The sequence below is a fragment of the Typopeltis vanoorti genome, chromosome 21 (assembly GCF_054136105.1).
Source record: "Typopeltis vanoorti isolate ZY-2024b chromosome 21, IOZ_Tvanoo_1.0, whole genome shotgun sequence".
Classification (NCBI taxonomy): domain Eukaryota; kingdom Metazoa; phylum Arthropoda; class Arachnida; order Uropygi; family Thelyphonidae; genus Typopeltis; species Typopeltis vanoorti.
The window spans coordinates 37153399-37173720 of record NC_143569.1 but is presented as its reverse complement, the minus strand read 5'-3'; the positions used below and the strand labels follow the sequence as shown (position 1 = coordinate 37173720).

General features: G+C 35.4%; 1 protein-coding gene across 2 annotated transcripts in view; it reads left to right on the top strand.

Annotated features, from left to right (window-relative positions):
* The window catches only part of LOC150094746 (fibronectin type-III domain-containing protein 3A-like), a 379873-nt gene that overhangs the window by 299983 nt on the left and 59568 nt on the right, over positions 1–20322 (top strand). For both annotated transcript variants that reach the window (XM_090411064.1, XM_090411062.1), the window contains exons 16-17: positions 8727–8792; positions 12529–12641. In XM_090411064.1, coding sequence (XP_090267190.1) covers positions 8727–8792; positions 12529–12641 — 179 coding nt within the window. The remainder of the gene's footprint in view (positions 1–8726; positions 8793–12528; positions 12642–20322) is intronic.

Genomic DNA, 20322 nt, shown 5'->3' with positions numbered 1-20322 from the left:
ATAAAATACTTGTTTGACAAAAATAATCATCTTGAATCAAGTTCTGGGAGAATGAAATGTATTGGCAACTAAGATAATTAGCAAAAAAAAAAAAAAAAAAGATAGTGGCATTGTTCTCCAGAGTGATACAATCTTAAGTGAAGAAATATGAAAGGATCTCTTATTTGCACTGGCATTAAAAACTATAATTGCACAATAAAACAAGTAGCAAAAGTAAATGTAATTTGTAGGTAATATAATTTAGATTCCAGTTACCAAGCAAATGGCAAGCAACTGTGTTTCTGGCAATAGGTAACTGAACATAGTTACATATGTGAGGTAATCTGGTTAAGTGTTCTCATCAGTGTAAAGGATTATTGCATCTAATGGATATGACAGTCAAATGCACTTGATATCCATGACTCGTATCCAGGATTTGCTGGACATGTATATACGTTCTTTCCGGTTGGGAGGACGCAGTCGAAAAAATTGCAGCTTAGGTCGCGTGTATCTGAGAAATACATTCATTAGTAGTATGTGATGAAATGCGATAAAACTTGAAAAACACTACAAATATAATACATGATGGTTCATTTATTTTCAGTTACAACCTAGAAATTATTGAAAAAAAAGAAACGAATAAAAAAAATCGCAACTAAACCAATACTATACTGACACCGGAGTTCGCAGTATCTCTCGGATACAATTTACTATCAAATATCACTTTCGCATTTGACTCTATCATTCTCATCATCGGACTCAAGTAATGTTCGCTGAATCTCTTCACATCTGATGGATTATCCTGTTGATATATTTTTCCAGCCATTATTCAATGGTAAATAAAAAAAATAAAAATAAAAAACTAAACCAATACTATATTGACATCGGAGTTTGTGCTATCTCTCAGATACAGTTTACTATCAGATATCACAACACTACATAACACGTGTTAAACCAAACTGACTTCAATTTTCTAGTGAATAACGCTTTCAGCGAATTTTTTCTTCAATAATTTTCCCCAACAATGATTTTTCCTCTCAATGAGTTTTCCCTATGATGAATTGCCCTGTCAGTGAATTTTTCCCCACAATGAATTTTCCTCTCAATGAGTTTTCCCTGCGATAAATTTTCCCCGCGATGAATTGTCCTCACCGTAGTGACAATAGTTAAGGTTACGAACTCTGGTAAGAGATGTTTGCTGGCTATCTGCCACACCCACACCTGTCCATCTGCTAGCTAGAGGATGTAGTGCGATGCATTGCTCCATAACACAGCTTTCCAAGTCCATGCCCCACTGTACATGCTCTTTGCACCATTGAAGACAACACTACATAATGGTTTGGGTAATATGGAGCGTGCATATTTGCAGTCCTACCAAGGAAAGCCCCATGTTTTGAGCCTTGGTTCTGAATGTTTTTATGTAAATTCATGTTTTCCAGTTGATACCCAGAACTCTGCATTCAGCGTGTCAGCTAACAAAATGGTGGTTTTTACATATTATCCTTTATAGCATCTTACGGTCATGTTCAGTGATGTGGTGGGTTGTTCACTGCTAGTAGCACTTGCAGTGAACTCCCTGTGCTTCGGTCTCAGTATGGCCCAGTTGGTTAACAATTTTCTGAACAGATAGGCTTGCAACATGGCATCCGATCACAATGCCTCTTTCAAACTACATCAATTTCCTTCTCTTTGTCATTTCACCCAGACACAGTTGCACTGACTTGGGGGCTTCATATTTCTCCAATTTATTATTATTATTATTTATTATTATTATTTCAGGCAACTCCAAGCAGTTGACAGACTCATTGAGGGGGAGGCCCTAACATCATGTCAAGAACAACTATTCGACATTCACACAGTATCTATCATACCTCGCCTTGAACTCATTCATGATCATCGCACCCACAACAGACTCTGGCAGCTTATTCCACTCATTTACCACTCTCCAAGTAAAAAACCTAGCTCTAACACCCTTGTTAACCACATTCTTGCCCAGCTTCCATGTATGGCCCCTAGTCCTCCCACCCCCAGTCCTATTCTCAAAAATATCTTCTGGATTGATCTTACAGAAACCCTTCAGTAATTTGAATGTCTCAATCATATCACCCCTTTTCTGCCTATCAACCAATTTTTGCAACTCGCAAATCTTCAATCTGTTCTCATAAGGTTCATTCCACAGACCTGCCACCATCTTGGTTACTTGTTTCTGGATCCTCTCCACCTCCTCCCCATCAAGAAGAAACCCTGGCATCCATATCTGGGCACAGTAGTCCAGATGGGGTCTTATCAGGGCTCGATATAGAGGAACAATAACTTGTTTGTCTCTGCTGGTTAAAGTATTTTTCAGTAACCAAGTGATTTGATGAGCTGATTTAGCCACTTTTGCAACGTGCCCCCTAAACTTCAACTCTCTATCCACCAACACTCCCAAATCCCTGGCCTCATCAATCTCCTGGAGCATGGTTCCACCAATGTGATATACTGCTGCTAATCTTTTCACTCCAAAATGCATAACCTTACACTTTGCCACATTAAATTGACATCCATTTTCCCTAGCCCAGTCCTCCAAACTATCCAAATCATCCTACAAAATTTTGACATCCTGTGCACTCACGATTGCTCTACCCAACTTTGCATCATCAGCAAACAAGTGAACACTTCCTCTCAGATCGTTAATGAACAAATTGAAAAGTAGCGGTCCAAGAATAGAACCCTGTGGCACACCACTAGCCACAAGCTGTCTTTTGGACTCCACTCCTTAATAAACCACTCTCTGGTATCTCTCCATCAACCACCCTCCTATCCATCTTACCAAACCTATATCCATCCCCATCTGCTCCAGTTTACTGATTAGAGTTCCATGTGGTATCCTGTCAAAGGCCTTGGCAAGGTCCAATAGAATCACTGTAAACCCATTACCCTTATCCAGTTCAGCCATTAATTGTGTTATAAAACGTGAGCAAGTTACTGAGGCATGATCTACCCTTCACAAAACCATGTTGCCCCCATACAGTATCCCATTTTCATCTATCCAATCCTGTATTCTTCTCTTGACTAGTTTCTCCAAGACCTTGAAAACGATTCCTGATATGCTAATCAGTCTGTGATTTACAACAGTAGTTTTGGAACCTCCTTTATGCAGTGGAACTATTTTCCCCTCTTTCCACCCCCTCGGGACTAATCCAGACCCGAGACTCAGATTAAACAAAATGGTCAAGGGTACTGACAATTCTTTAGCCGCTTCACGTATGACACGAGCTGGTATACCATCCAACCCCGCAGATGTATTGACATTGAGGTTTTGCAATAGACTACTCACCTCCACCTCATTCACCACAATTCCCATATAATCTATTGGTTCATTCATTTCTGCAATGTCACCACCTGGATGATATACTCTTGCAAAGTGCTCACTCAGTAATTCAACTATATCAACTGATTCGGTTACCTCCCTACCATTGGCATTCTTTAAAATCATTCTGCCATATACATTTTTTCTTTTACTTGCAACATATCGAAAAAACTGTTTAGGATTGTCTTTGGCCTGCATGGCCAATGTTCTTTCATAATCCTTTTTTGCTTTTCTTACCACACTCGTTACTCTTCTGGCCTGGGCTTTATACTGTTCATGTGCCTGCAGGTCACCTTTCTCCTTAAATTCCCTCCATAGTTGTTTCTTTTCTTGCAACTCAAGCTTAATGGTGTTATTCAACCACACCCATGCACTGTCAACTTCTAGCCCTTGCAGTTTTACATGCCATGGCACTGTACCAATCAATCTCCTAAGCTTGTCATACTTAGCAGCCCGATAATTCCACATGTACCCTGTCTTAATTGTAAATTACACACCTTTAGCCACCTCCCAAGTCAAGACCCCATGATCACTCTCACCAATTGGTGGCAACGTGGTCATATTCGTTACAGCCAAATTCTCGATGCAATTTCCAGGTCAAGCACTCTCTGACCCCTAGTATTTCACATTACATGCTGTCGCAGATAATTATCCCTTAATAACCGCATAAAATCCAATTCCTTCCTCCCATGTGTCCTCTCCTCTTTTCAATGTTACCATATTTGAAATCTCCCATAATAATTACCCTCCTTCCACTCATTTCTTCTATTTGCTTATGCATACTATCTCCACCATCTATTCCATCACCTGGTCTATAGCAGCACCCAACTGTATATTTTGTTCTGCTGGTTTCAATCTCATACCAAATAGCCTCAAATGTGCTCTTTTCTCTATTCTGCAGTTCCACTTCTATTCTCCTTGGCTGTAGCTCATTCGCTATCATCAATAACACACCTCCCCCCATTTTATTCTCCCTATCTCTCCTGAATACACCATATCCCTCACATTCAATCTCACTAGCTATGTCATCTTCTGTCAGCTATGTTTCACTAATGCCAATAACCTGTGGTCTGGAAGTGCCAACCAAGGCCTAATACTTCTGGCATTCGTATACATGAATTTCAGAAGCCGATTTGTCCCATCCCTATTTTGATGCCTTATACTAACTATCCCATTCTGATTCGTGGTCTTTCCTACTCGCTTGAGCATATTACACACATTCACACACTCAACTGTCTCCCTAAAATCTGCATATCTACCCCCCCCCCCTTTAATAACTCTAGTTTCCCTGGTTTTGTACATTCACTTCCACTACATTCGACAACACCTTTTCAAGTCTCTGTACACCAAATCCATTCAAATGTAAACCATCCATTTTATATAACTCCTTTCACCCATCGAATAAATTCCACACATCCACAAATTCCACACCACTCATCAAACATAATTCACGCATAAGGTCATTTGCAATTATGGCTCTCCTTCTATACTCTTCACTGTCATACTGCGGCAGCAGGACTCATCATCCTAACTCTCTCACTCTTTTCTTTTGCTACCTCAAGCAATTCCTTCACATCCTCACTCATAGCTTTTTTGTTTCCTTTCAAATCATTTGTACCCGCAACCACTATTAATTCCTTCACCTGCTGTTTTTGCATTCTAATTGACTCGCTTACATTCTTTACGTTCGCACCGGGTTGGTACGATTTTGTTAAACTCTCAACTAACACACCTCTTACTAAGGAATCCCCATACAACACACGCTCTTTCATTTTGTTTACACTCACTTTCATACCCTTATTTTTTTCTATCATACTTTTGCCGATTATTAGTCAGTTCGCTTGTTAAAGATTTTTTCCAATGCTCCAGCTGCTGATTTACTCTGTGTATTGCTCCGTGTAATAGTGCTATTTCACTCATTGTGTCAGTGTCATCATTTTTATTCTCTGATGATTCATTCAATCGTTCTGTATGCTTAACTTCATTCTCTCTTTCAATGCCACTCTCACAGCTATCAGGTACTACCTCGCAAATATCATCGTTCATACCTCGAATATCGCTGTTATCTAGATTCTCACTTTCGACAATGATATTACTCACACGACCTGAAACACTCTTTAAATCCTCACATTCTTTACACTTTTTGCACACATTCGCTCCACTATCGATGTTTAACCTACTCCGACCGCTCTCCACAATGCATACATTTCGCAAACGGTACACTGAATCAAGTCTTTTAAGTTAAGGTTTTCTGACAAATATGGCGACCTGGATGCCATCTTTGTATTCCTCTTTATGGGAGCCATGTGCACAGATAATCGTATCTATCAATTTACTTATTAAAATGCTCGAAAAACATACAAAAATCACCTAGACACGTTAAAATACTAAAAGTAAACAATACTATGCAAATTCATCAATTTTTACTCAAAATATCACTAATCTGGTATTAAATATCAAATATCACTATCCTCAGACACTACATACCATATAACACCTTACTTATTACATGGCATGATGTACCTTGCCCATGAGGAGTGTTTGACTTCTTTCCAAGCAGACTCACTATAACACACTGTTCCTTCAATCCTTAAGAGTTAGCCACAGTGAGAGTATTATGTTTCATGTCTGATTTTGAGTGTGATATATGGATATAAGCTGTAAGACATTGGCTATAAGTATCAAATAGCTGTTACATTTGTTCAGCTGTGAGAACCTAGCACTTACATGTTAAAGAATTCAATCAATTTAACAATGACTAACCATATAGCTATGTAAGAAATTGTTCCACGTCAAGTATGTATACTTTATGTAATATCTAGTTTAGGTCATTGTTAGATATCTCAGTCATTTCAAATAGGCAAGAAACAGTAATATTAGGATATAAATGTGTTTTTATATCCTAAAAATGAATGAAAAATGAACAAAAATATCCGAAAAATTAACAAAAGTCTGAAATTGTCTTTATATGAAGTTTCAGTTTAAGTTACAATTTGACTCTTTTGTTAGTTTCACCCATGAAAGGTTGGAAAAATTGTAACCCATTTTAGTAAAATGGAGGTAGGCTAAGAGTTGGATAATCAATAAACTTCATATGATGATAATATGATGGTTTCATGCCAAGTAATGAAATTGTCTAGAATTTCAATTACTTAAGAAATAATTTTTTTAAAGACAAATCTTGTAATTTCAAGGAACTATATAAGCTCAGAGAAGTTACAGAGAAAGTTTTTACAAGTATCTATGCTTTACATAGATTCAAATCTGCAGCCTTTGCAGCAAATAAGCAGTGGCTTTTACCAACATAGCTACAAATTCAGGCATAATTACCAAGCTGACTTCTTTTTCAAGCTCCCTCTTGCACACCACATTTTTTTAATCCATAAAAGGTTCTCCTTGGTGGTTAAATGTTTAGAAGAAAATGCCTACTTATTGCAAAGTAGGCCAACTAAAATGTACCTGTTAAAAAATGGAAGTTTCTTTAAGTGGAGCATTGATATATTCAGCTTGCTCTGCTACTGGCATGATTTGACTTGGTTTCGTACTGCCTAAGAGAAACCATACAAAAAAAAGTTATTCCTTTTTTTTTTTTTTTTTTTTCTTTTAATGAAATTATCACTGACCTGGCAGCAGCATTTTAAAACTTATTGGTTCTTTTCAGAAGCCAGGCAACATTTTTTGCATTTGACGTAACACAGCTTAACTTAGATACAGTAACATTTGCTGCTACAGTTTCCACCTCATTTCTGATTCAAGAAGTTTGAAACAGTTCTTTGGGGGTTGGTATATCTGGCATATCCTTCCTTCTTTCAGGGGAAAAAAAAGGTGGGATTTTGTATTTTTATTGGTAATGCCATGACAACTTATGGAACAAAAGTGGTTTTATAATATTATAATAGATTTAGTTTAATCTTTTATCCAAGTGTAAGCAAACAAAGTTTGCATCTGAAAATATCTTCAGGACTGAGGTAAGGTGGCACAACACTTTGGCAACTCGCATCAACGGTAGACCAAGCTCTCATCACTCCTTGTCTCAGTATCTCCCATAATGCAAAGCACATCTCCTTGCGGATATGTATAATGCTATGCATTAAGGTAAGGGCCACTACCCATACCGGTTTCGACCTTTATTTGAGGTCTCGTCAGTGGGAGGCAGAACCAGAAGTGGTGATACTAAGGTAGAAGCAATAGGAGAGGTCATATTTACCTATACGAGTTGTCAATAGGTGTACCACCTTATTATTAAATTACTCTGGATTTAGAGAAAGATGTTGGAAATTTATTTTGCACTTGGTTAGACTATAATAAATTTAGTTTAATCCTTTATCCAAGTGTAAGCAAACAAAGTTTGTGCCTGAAAATATCTTCATGACTGAGGTAAGGTGGTACAACACTTTGGCAAACTTTGTTTGCTTACACTTGGATAAAGGATTAAACTAAATTTATTATAGTCTAACCAAGTGCAAAATAAACTTCCAACATATTAATCTAAATCCAGAGTAATTTAATAATAAAGTGGTACACCTGTTGACAACTCATATAGGTAAATATGACCTCTCCTATTGCTTCTACCTTAGTATCACCACATCTGGGTCTGCCTCCCACTGACAAGACCTCAATAAAGGTCAAAACCATACTGGTTTCGACCTTAATTGTGGCCCTTACCTTAATGCATAGCATTATACATGTCCGCAAGAAGATGTGCTTTGCATTATGGGAGATGAGACAAAGAGTGATGAGAGCTTGGTCCACTTTTGCTACGAGTTGCCAAAGTGTTGTACCACCTTACCTCAGTCCTGAAGATATTTTCAGGCACAAACTTTGTTTTCTTATACTTGGATAAAGGATTAAACTAAATTTATTATAGTCTAACCAAGTGCAAAATAAACTTTTTTTGTCCCCTCCACTTGGCATAACTAAATTATTTGTCCCTACAGATTGAATGTACTGGTTTCGATCGTATTTCAAAATTGGCACCATCTGCACATGTTGTTGCAGAGGTTGAAGCCAGCTGAATTGAATCAATTCAAATAAAATTTAATATCTCCTTCAGTTGTGTAACAGTCTCGCTTGTCTTCTTTTTAAATTTGCATTTGCTTTTCATAATTGGTTTATTAAATGCATTAGATAAGTAATTATTTTATGTTTTCTGATAATTCATGGGAAAAAATTTTTTTTCGCGCACACCATGTTATAATGTTGTTCATATTGGCTTGGGAATTCTATATACTTGTATTATATATTGTTAATAAATATGCATCATGCAGCTTCCTGTTGTGTGTGTGTGTGTCTTAACACTCAGAACACTTAGCTAAAATCTTTTTATAATCATTTTAAGTTTAATCTCTGTTATAATAAAAATCATTATTTAATATAAATCTACTTTACTTTACAGATCCTCCAAAAGATTGCAGATCATCTAGCATTACTAAATATGTTTTAGAAGTAGACAGAGGAGTAGGTCAGTGATTGTTATGGATCATTTGTTTAATAGAACAGAAATTATTTTTCTAATATAATAGAATGTGTAGTGTGTACATCTTTATTGTGAATGCATGTCTTTTTATTTTTTATTTTTAAAATAAAATTAATGAGTATTGTTTTATTTGTGCAGGTTTACCATTTATCACTTCCTTAAAAGGATGGATTTAATCATGCTTATGATTGGAGGAATTTAATTTAAGTATTTTAGGTACAACTAGATTAGCAAGTCTTAATCATAAGTCATAGGGTTTTATTTCTAGTCCATTGGCATAAACATTTATGAATATGATACTGAATATACTCCTGGACAGTGCAGGTTTGTAAGTGGTTAAAACATGGATTGCAAAGTGAGATATGACTTCATCTGTGGTAAATTTTGTTCCTTTCAAGTATTTCTTTAAATTTGAGAATAGGAAAAAATAGTCAGTGGGCCAGGTCTGGCAAATAGGGTGAGGCAGACATTGAAAGTCTAAGTTGTATATTGTCTGTTGGGTTTCATGAGCAGGTGCCTTTTCCTGCAAAAGCAACATGCATCTGCTCAGTTTCCCTGCAGCGTTTTTTCTTCAGTACCTGCCCTCAATTCCTTCAGAGTTGTTGAATAAACTGCTGCTTAACAGTTTCACTTCTTTTTTTTTTGAGGTACTTGATAAGGATTACACCATCCATATCCCAAAAGATAATGGTAAGAACCTTCCCTGCTGACTTTTGGGTTTGGAACTTCTTTGGCAGTGGAGAATCTTTGTGTCTCCACTCCATTGACTATCATTTGGTCTCTGGGTTACAGTGATGATGCCGTTTCATCAGCAGTCACAATATGAGCCAAAAAATTTGCACCTCATTTCTCTCTTTTGGTCATCATTCAAACATTTGGGGACCCATTTCACTGAACTTCTGCATGTCCAGATATTGGTAGATAATGACCCGAATTTATTCCCTGGATATCCCCCAGAGTCTTTGCAATGTTTTTGGCTGGTATTTGGCTATCATCAAGATCATGGCATACACTGCACATTGATGTTTTCAGGTGTGATTGCTGTGGAAGATCTTCCTGACCTTTGGGCATCTGTTGTCTCAGGATACCCATTTTAAACTTGACCACCCATCTGGCAACTGTTGGATATGCTCGGACAAAGTCCGCTAAAGTCTCACACAAAGTTTGGTGAATCTCAGTTGCAGACTTCTCTTGCAGCATGAAAAACTTGATGATGGCCTTCACTTTTTTGTCTTCGAATTTTTTCAAAACCTCTGACATGCCTTCTTATATATCCTAAAAGAAAAAGAAAAAAGAACAAGTTATTACAATTTAATGAAACATGGGAGTTTAAAGGGTTTGACGATATATTCTTTCTTGTGGTTATATCAGTTGCTTTAATATCATTTTTGTTCTTGGTGTTTATTAGAACTTTTCAGCACCTCCCCCCCCCCTCATAGTTTCTCCAAACCTTTCTGGTATATCCAGAGATGAGCAATGTATGCTAAATCCATGTATGGATCCATGGAATCCATACTAGTCATTTCTAGGTGGTGAAGTTGAATGTTAATAACCTTTGCTATTTTAAATAGAACTGAATGAATAGTTGGATACTTTTATTTTCCATTTTTTTTTGAGGGGAACAGACAGAATATAGGCTTAGTTTTCTGCTGTGGAGTAGACCTTTTTTTCGGTATCATTAGGTTTTCAAAATTTTTTTCTATGTGTTTTTCTTGGTGAAAGACCACAGAAGGCATCATTGCACTGTTTCTAGAATAGTAAAAGGTTATTTGTCTTGAAAAGAATTGGAGAGAAGAGGATACTACAAGGTCAGCATTGGCTTTATATGATGTTTTCAGCAGACCAAAAGGCACAATTTTTGTTTTTGTACATAAGTGAGTTTCCATATTTGACACTTTTTTAAGTTTGGTTTCAATGTGTTGATGATCTCACTGCTTCAAGCTTCAGTGTGGGCCAAGAGTGAATCTGAATTTCTTGTTGCAAGCCACTAAGACATTGAATAGTTTGATTTTTATTATTCCACCCCATTTCAGCTTCCTTTACATATTATGCCCATAACCTTTTATGGTGATAAGTTTTCTTCCTGTATCCATAGTCAGTGAATGTGTTCTTTAACTAGTTTGCAGGTAGAAAAACTTTTCCACTCTTGAAAAAGCTCTTATAAATGTTTCTCAATCCCAGGCAGGATTTAAAGCTGGGTTTTTCCAACCAGAGACCTTTATTGCTACTGGCTGTGCAATGGAGATGCCCAGCCAGTAGCAATAAAGGTTTAAAATTAAGTATAAAAATAAAAAATCCTCTACTTTTATTCTCTCATATTTGAAGAGAGATGTGCAGCTAGTCTTCACCATTCAAACTTTCACTGATAGTGAGTTCAAGCTATAAGTGAATTGAAGCTTTTCTGAAGAGAGAGTACAGCAGACAACTGATGCTATCTCTTGGTCCTTTCTAAAACTTGTATTATTGTCTAAGTCTGTGTCTAAGAGTTCCATGGTCATCTCCCCTCCCTTCAGATGTAGGGTAAAAACTAAAGCTTCCAGGAATAAAAGCCATAAGGCCTTGAAAAGGTCCTTCTATTCAGCAGCTGGAATTTAACCTAATATTGGTCTTTCTTTCTATACTATAAAAGCAAATGCCATTTCCATGGGGCTATACAGGCATCTCAGTTAAGTATAATTTAGTGTTATGATACAAAATATATTATGCACTGCAAAGAAGCATAATTTAGTGTTTCTTATGTTATTCATTCCAAGAAAGAGAAATTCTAAAATATCTTCTAAAAAGACATAAGGAAGAGTGAGCATCTATGAGCTAGGAAGTGGAATGATAAGTTGGTTTAAAAAAAAAAAAAAGTCTAAAGTTCTGGGGACACTTCCCCAGACATGGGAGCAGTATTCTATTCAGAACACATTTGTACTTGATAAGCACTTCATGAGAGATGCATCTGAAATAGAAGAGCAAAAAATCATCTTTGTGGATGTTGAGATGGATATAAAAATTAAAAATGTCAGCCAGGAAATCTTTTTTTTTTTTTTTCTTTTTTTGCCTATGACCAAATTTTTATTTAAAAATCAGAGAATAGACTGTTTGTTCTAAGAAATGAGATAAGATTTCATTTTGGAGGGGATTAAATTCAACCAGGTTGTCTTTTCACATTTGAAAATCAGCATTTAAGGAAGTGGTTGCAATTATTATTGAGGACTTGTTATTTGCATAACCATTTTGGGTTTGCAAAGAAAAGACAAGTGCTGTTATCTTGAGGAGAGTGGCAGGGGGGTAGCCATTGAACATGAAAACAAAACCATGTTATTTCCAGTATGATAATATAGGATAAATAGCCTTCCATGCTCACATGTCCAGAGAGTAATTTTCACTCCCATTCACGGTATCCTGGAAGATCATAGCTTGCTCAAGAAGCTTTACTCAGACACAAAATGTCCTGGAAATATATATCTAGATTGACTGCATGGGTTTTTCAAAACCTGTCCATATCATTTGTCCAAAGACATTAACAGAGTAATGCATTTTATATAAAAATTTGACTCTTAATGAATAGGATTAATAAAAGGAGCTAAACTTAATATCAGTATACATTAATACACTTAATGAAAATGGATATAAGTACCAAGAGAAATACAGTAATACTTTGTGTTTATGTTATTAACAAATTGCTGAGTGGTGGGTTCTTTGTAAACATTATTGGAATTTTTATTTATCATAGGCTTTGAAGCAGTATACACAGGTCCAGAAACAGAATATTTTCTAGAAAATCTTCTACCTGGTACTGCCTATCATGTTCGTGTAGCCTATATTAGTGCAGCTGGACATAGCCCAGTGAGTAATTTTAAGTTTTTATTGATATTATTATCAGGTAATATATTTGTTAGATCTTTCACAAACATTTACTCATATGTATGTGAGCAATTTAATGTATGAATATCACCAAGTTACTGCATATGTAACTATGATAGTACTATGAATTACATTTGCATAATTACTAGCTTTCTGTTGACAGTTTTCTTCAAAATTAATCTTTATTTTTCCGATTTCAAGTATTGTTAAATATAACATTTCTATCTTCTAAGTCTGAAAGTCACTATTAGCAGTATCACTCCACAATTTTTCCTGTCATTCTAGAATCAAATAGATGTTTCACTAATTTTTAAGTGTGACCATATAATCTTAAATTATCTGCTCACACATTCTTGATTGCTAACAATATTAAGTTCCTGTTTAATATCTTTATTGCTAATGATTCTACCATTGATACTATCTGTTTATTCTCCTATATATATATATATATATTTTTTTTTTTTTTTTTTTTTTTTTCTGAACTCTTGTATCTGTGGTCACTAGTCTATGATAATTTATTTTTTACTCTTAAATCCATAAGTTAAAATGGTTTGAACACTGTCTTGTCGACTGCTAGTTTTGTGTATTGACTTCCAGCTTTTGCTTATTTTATTAGCTCTATTTCCAGATCTGATTTTCTTGATTAGCTGAGTGGTTAGTCTACATGCTCTCCAGCCAACAACAGGCTGTGGGAGATGAATTTCATATCTTGGTGTAAGACCATGATCCCACAAGTATGTAAAAACAAGCTAGTTAGTTTTGGAAAACAAAAGAACTAGAGATGCAGTAATATCATCGAGAATATATTTTGAGAATGATTTATAAATCAGCAGATCTATAAAACAAAGAAAATGCACATTTCTTTTGTAGACTCTCAGCAGGTATTTAACAAGATTATCATAGAGAAGATTTCTCATCATTATCAACAAATTCCTGCCATGTACCCTCAAGGGGTGTACAGGATATGATTAGTACTACATGAAAAATCTACATTATTACTAACTTCCTATCTACAATTTTCCTACAAATTAGTCTGTTACTTGTCAAGACTCCAACATTATTAGATCTTATATTTCTATCGTCTAAGTCACTTTGTACCGTATCAAAAAAAAAAAAAGAAAAAAAGTCTAAAGTTCTGGGGACACTTCCCCAGACATGGGAGCAGTATTCTATTCAGAACAAATTTGTACTTGATAAGCACTTCATGAGAGATGCATCTGAAATAGAAGAGCAAAAAATCATCTTTATGGATGTTGAGATGGATATAAAAATTAAAAATGTCAGTCTGTTGCTTAAGCTAGGAAATCTTTTTTTTTTCTTTTTTTGCCTATGACCAAATTTTTATTTAAAAATCAGAGAATAGACTGTTTGTTCTAAGAAATGAGATAAGATTTCATTTTGGAGGGGATTAAATTCAACCAGGTTGTCTTTTCACATTGGAAAATCAGCATTTAAGGAAGTGGTTGCAGTTATTATTGAGGACTTGTTATTTGCATAACCATTTTGGGTTTGCAAAGAAAAGACAAGTGCTGTTATCTTGAGGAGAGTGGGAGGGGGATAGCTATTGAACATGAAAACAAAACCATGTTTTTCCAGTATGATAATATAGGATAAATAGCCTTCATGCTCACATGTCCAGAGGGTAATTTTCACTCCCATTCACGGTATCCTGGAAGATCATAGCTTGCTCAAGAAGCTTTACTCAGACACAAAATGTCCTGGAAATATATATCTAGATTGACTGCATGGGTTTTTCAAAACCTTTCCATATCATTTGTCCAAAGACATTAACAGTTTTGCTAATCTTTCCTTGCCCATTCTGTTTAAGTGACCATACCACCTGAGATTAGCTCTGCTAATGCATTCCTGGATGCTGACAATGTCAAGTTCTTTCCTAATATCCTCATTTTTAATATGATATTGCCATTGATGCCATCTGTTCATTCCTCTAATCTTTCTCAGGACTCTCATATCTGCAGTCTCTAGTCTTTGGTTAAGTGCTTTACTTCTGACCCAGCTCTCAGATCCATAAGTTAAAACTGGTTTGAACACTGTCTTGTATATAGCTAATTTAGTGTTCTGACTAATTTCTCTCTTATTCCATATGAATTTATTCAATTGACTTCCTACCTTACCAGTTTTGTTGATTCTGTTGTCTATTTCCATATTTAATTTACCATCTTCACTAAAAATCGTACCGAAGTAGCTGAAATGTTTTACTTGTTCCACAGGTTCTCCATTAACAATGCAGTTGACATTTTCAACGATTCTGCCTATATTCATTGTCTTTGTCTTTTTATTACTGACCTTCATACCTTATCTATTACAACAGTTATTCAATTTAGTCAGGGAATCTTGCAGACTTGTAGCAGATTTATTTTAGAAGTATAACATCATCTGCATAAAGCAAAGAGTTGACATCTCCAATTTTGATATCATGTTTAATACCACTTTCCTTCATAATGTGATCCATATAGATAATGAATAACAGAGGGGATAATGTACATCCTTGTCTCACACCAGATTTAACATTAAACCATCTTCCTGTACTTCCTTCAATCCTAACTGGTGATTTATTACAACTCAAATAAAGTAAGTATTTTTGATATAATGTTTCATTGACACCATATAACTGTAGCATATTGAATAGCTTCTCACTTGGCACCTTGTCATATGCCTTTTCCAGATCGACAAAACTTAAATATAGATCTTTGTTATATTCCCATGATTTCTCAACTATTTGTCGTAAAGTGAAGATCTGATCCTGACAGCCTCTATTTGGCCTGAATCCAGCTTGTTCTTCACCAAGCTTTACTTCCACAATTCTTCTCAACCATTTCTCAAGTATACTAGCATAAATCTTACCAGGAATACTCAGTAGGGAACTACCTCTATAATTCTCACATTCAGTTTTATTTCCCTTTTTATATATGGATACTATGAGAGCTCTACTGCAATCATTCGGAAATTCATACCTCTGTCCACGCCTTCTGAACTATGCAGTGCAGCCACTGTAAGACTTTTATACCACCATACTTAAGCATTTCTGGTCGAATATCATTTATTCCTGCTGCCTTTCCACATTTCAAGCCTTTGATGGCTTTTTCTACTTTAAGTATGGATATGTATTCCTGACTGTATGCCTGTTGAGTGTTTTTTTACCACTGTGCTATCACTGTTTGTTTCATTTAGCAATTTTTCGAAGTGATTACTGTATACTTCAAGGATATCTTTTTCTCCTGTTTTCATGCCACCTTTATCATCTCTAATTCATTTTACAGCACTCTTTCCTCCATTTCTAAGCTTCTTCAACAACCTCCAGAATATCTTACCACCGTCTTGATATTTATTTTCTATATTCTTGCCAAAGTCCTCCCATGAGTTTTGTTTAGCTAGTTTTACACAGTGTTTAGCTTTCTTACATTTGTCTCTGTCTTCTCTAAGAGCACAAGGTGACTTATTTGCCAGGAAATGTTGGTATGCTTTCTTCTTTTCCTTTACTGCCTCTTTTACTTCCTGTGTTTATCATGGAGTACTGATTTTTCTATCCTTGCAGACAACCTCACCACATGCCTCTCTGGCTGAGTTAATCAGGGTTTTCTTCAAGGTTTGCCACTGAATCTCCAAGGTTTGGTTCTTGTTCTCAAAGATTTCTTTGAGAAGATTTCTTAATATATTGAATAGGGTTGGAATTGGAAGAAAAAATAATGGATATAATTAAAAACCTATGTTAAAAACAAAACATTATATTAGGTGTTATATATATATAGAGAGAGAGAGAGAGAAGAGTTATTAAACATCAAAAAATGTTTCATGCAGAGCACATGTTATTGCCAGCACCCTTTACATCTTTGCAGAATATTTGATCAAAACTGTTCTAGGCGTGAATGTCAGTGGAGATAGTAGTCTGAGGTTTATAGATAACAAGACCCCCTTCTCTTCCAATGCCAAAATGATTTAGTTATATATTAATTCAACAAAAGGACACTCATTCTGTATGAATAAGAATGGTAGAACAACTTGGAGATAGTATCCCTGAGTTATAGAAAAAGAGAAAGTGTGTGAGTGAGTGGAAAATTATGGGAATAAACTTATCTAACTGCTGTTAGATAAGTTTAACTGTTACTTCATAAATGCTTCTGACTGCATAACTGTTACTTCATAAATGCTTCAATGGGGATACAGATTAAGCAGTACGAAGCAGGCCAGTCAAATAATAATAACTAATAACACTGGGCATTATCTGTTTTCCTTTTGAGTCATCATATCTAGTAAGCATGGGAATGATGAGCCTGAGGCACCTGCTGTTGGATCAAGCCTAACCTCACATAATGTTTGTTATAATTTCTTATGTAGAGGTCTCCTTTCAGCAAATTCTATCAATCTTTTTCAGTTTTCAGTCTTCTGGCCTTGTCAGGTGCCATCTCCTTCCAGGTGGTTGACTACCATGAGCTTCCACCATGTATGGTTTAGTGCTTCTCTCTTACATTCTTCATAAGACAAAAAGGTCCAATCCTTAATATTTCCCATCCAATCTGTTCTTTGTCTTCCTTTTCTTTTTCCTTGTATCATTCCTTCTAAAAGTTTTTGTAGGGATTCATGCCTTAGTGTGTGACCAAGGTCGGTGGTTTTCCTTTTCTTAATGGTTTTCAACAGAGTCCTATCTTTTCTAATCATCTCTAAATTAGTTTTTTTGGCAGTCCATGGGACTCTAAAGATTCTTCTGAGGATCCACATTTCAAAGGCTTTTAGTTTATTTTCACAATATTTTGATATTGTCCAGGTTTCTGCTCCATATAGCAGTGTTAACCATACATAACATTTGGACAGCCTAATTCTTGTTTTTGCATGAATTTCCCTTGAGGTCAGAATGTTTTTCATGCTAATGAAGGGTGATCTAGAAATATCTATTCTTCTTAATATTTCCTTATCACACTTTCCATTCTCCCTAATCAGTTGACCTCTCCACTTGATTTAAGATATTTCCTCTGATCTTAATTATTTATATTGAGTATTTTCCCTTTTCTCTTGTTACCAGCATGGTTTTGGTTTTTTTGAAATTGAAATTAAGTCCATATTTTTCACTTAGTTTCAGCATCTCTTCTAGTAGGTTTTGGAGATCTTTATTTTCAGCCAGCAGTACCATGTCATCTGCATATCTTAAGTTGTTTATATTTCTGCCTCTTATGTTGACTCCTTTAAATTCTGCTAACTGCTGGAAGATATTTTCAGTATAGAGTTAAACAATATAGGAGAAAGAACACAGCCTTGTCTGATACGCTTCTTTACTGGGAATTCCTCCAAGATTTCTCCTGATATTTTATTGAGGCAGTTTGCTCCCGATATAGATCCCAATTTTTTTTTTTTTTAATGCATTCTATTAGTAATTCATGTTGTATATGGTCAAAGGCCTTTGTGCAGTCAATAAAATATAAGTAAATTCTTTCTGCTTCTCCAAATATCTTTCTATAATAGTTCTAATGTTGAAAAATCCTTCTAGAGTACTTTTATTTTCCTGAAAACCAGACTTTCTTTCTAGGATGATATATAACATAACTTTTGCTATCAGACTGATTGTTCTGTACACTTCACATTTGATTGTCTTAGATTTTTTAGATATCGGTAGGAATGTCGAGTACTTAAAATCTTTTGGCAGGTGTCTGGTTTCGTATATTTTGTTACATATGTCAGTTAGTGATATTACAGCCTTATCATTTAAAGCCTTTAGATATTATGCTATAATTCCATCTGTTCCTGGAGCTTTTCCTAGTTCCAATTTCCTAATGGCATTTGTTACTTCCCAGGTAAGAATAGTAGGCCCCTCTAAATCTTCTTGCACTGGCTTATCTATTTTATCATGATTGTAGAGTTCCTTTGAATACTCTACCCATCTATCCCTTATTTTGTCTTTATCCATTAGGATGCTTCCACTGGTATCTTCAATACAATGAGAGCCTACCCTTTTGCAAGATTTGCTAGTTAGCTCCTTAACTTTTTCATGAAGTTCTCTGTTTGTGTGCTTTTTGTCCAGAAGTTCAATTTCCTTGTTGTTGAGCCATAGTTCTTTTGCAATCCTACATTCTTTTCTGATCTCCTTGTTTAAGTTATTGTATTCAGGACGATTTTTGTGTTTGTTTCTTTCTTTCCTCCATCATTTTCAGTATCTTTTTATTCATCCAGGATTTACTCATCTTCTCCTCAAATTTGGAAATTGTTTGTTTTATGCCCTCTTTAAATTTCTGCCATCTATCCTCAATCTCATCTTTAGAGCTTTCACTTACTTTAGCATTAAAGTCCTCATAAAATGAATATCTTTCTTCCTTTCTGTTCATAAAATGAATCTTTGTGGTCTGAGGTTGGTTTATAAACTTGTATAATTCTTTTATAACATCTATTTATTCTAAAGTAGAGTTCTGCAATCTTGTTTGCAATATTTTATCTTTTATGTAGATAAAAGATAAAATACTAAGAAGGTGATTCATAGTGGAATTTTGGATTGGCATTGTAACTATTGATTAGATGTCCATTCTTTAGATCTATACCGTTTTCACCAAATCTCCAAGTTTCACTCAATCTGATGATGTCCCATTTTACCTTTTCTGCTTCTAGTAATAACTTTTCTAGTCTGCCTCCTAGTAAAAACCTACAGTTGTAGGCAGGCACACATCATCTTTTGTTATTAATACTTTTAGATTTTATGTTTTTAGTTTGGGCATAATGTTCCTCAAATTCCTTATCAAGAGCAGACCTCCCCAGAAAAGGGTTAAAGTCTGGTCTGTAATAATATTGAGAGATAGTTCCATACATGCATTTTGATGTTTTAAGGATACTTGGGACATAAAGACTGAATAATATAAGCACGTAAACACAAGAAAGATATTTAATTAACCAAATATTTCGGTGTGGAAATAGCTGACCATCTTCAGTGGCACTACAAGAACGGTTTTTAAAAAAATATAAGGTGGAAAACTAACAACAGAACATTTAAAAATAGAACAAGCCACGTGATATTATATCACTAAGTATTAAAGGGAATATTTTTAAGCAGAGACATGATTTAAATAAAGATGTTAATTAATAATATTAAATAACATAAAATTAATATGAATTAATGAGTTATCCTGATTAGAATTTCCCAGATTTTTGATATAGATATACAGTCATTCCGATTCAGGTTAGGACGATGGAATAAGGCCTCTACGCTTTCTTTGAATAAACGTTCAAATTTATAACGGGATCTATGTAAGAGGAGAGTTTTTTGACCAAAGGATGTTGTGGCTAGTTTCAATCCCGTGCTGAGCAAATCCAGATTTTTCAGGTTTGTTGTGATGAATGGAGGATTGATGTTCTTGGATTATTTTTTCAAGAGAACGTCCAGTTTGTCCAAAATAGGAGAGATCACAGTTGCAGGGAATTTGATAAACTCCAGGAAGAGATATAGTTGAGCGTTTATCTTTAGGAGAAGGAAAATGGGAAGATAATTTGTTAATAGGTGAATACGTAGCTGTTAACTCATATTTCTTCAGAATTCTTGCGATGGGTTCTGAAATCCCGGAGATGTATGGAATTGGAACTCGACGTATTGAATCTTTGTTGTTTTGTGGTGGATTATAAGAATCAAGAAGATGAGTACTCTTTTCGGAAAAGCCATTGAGTTTCATGT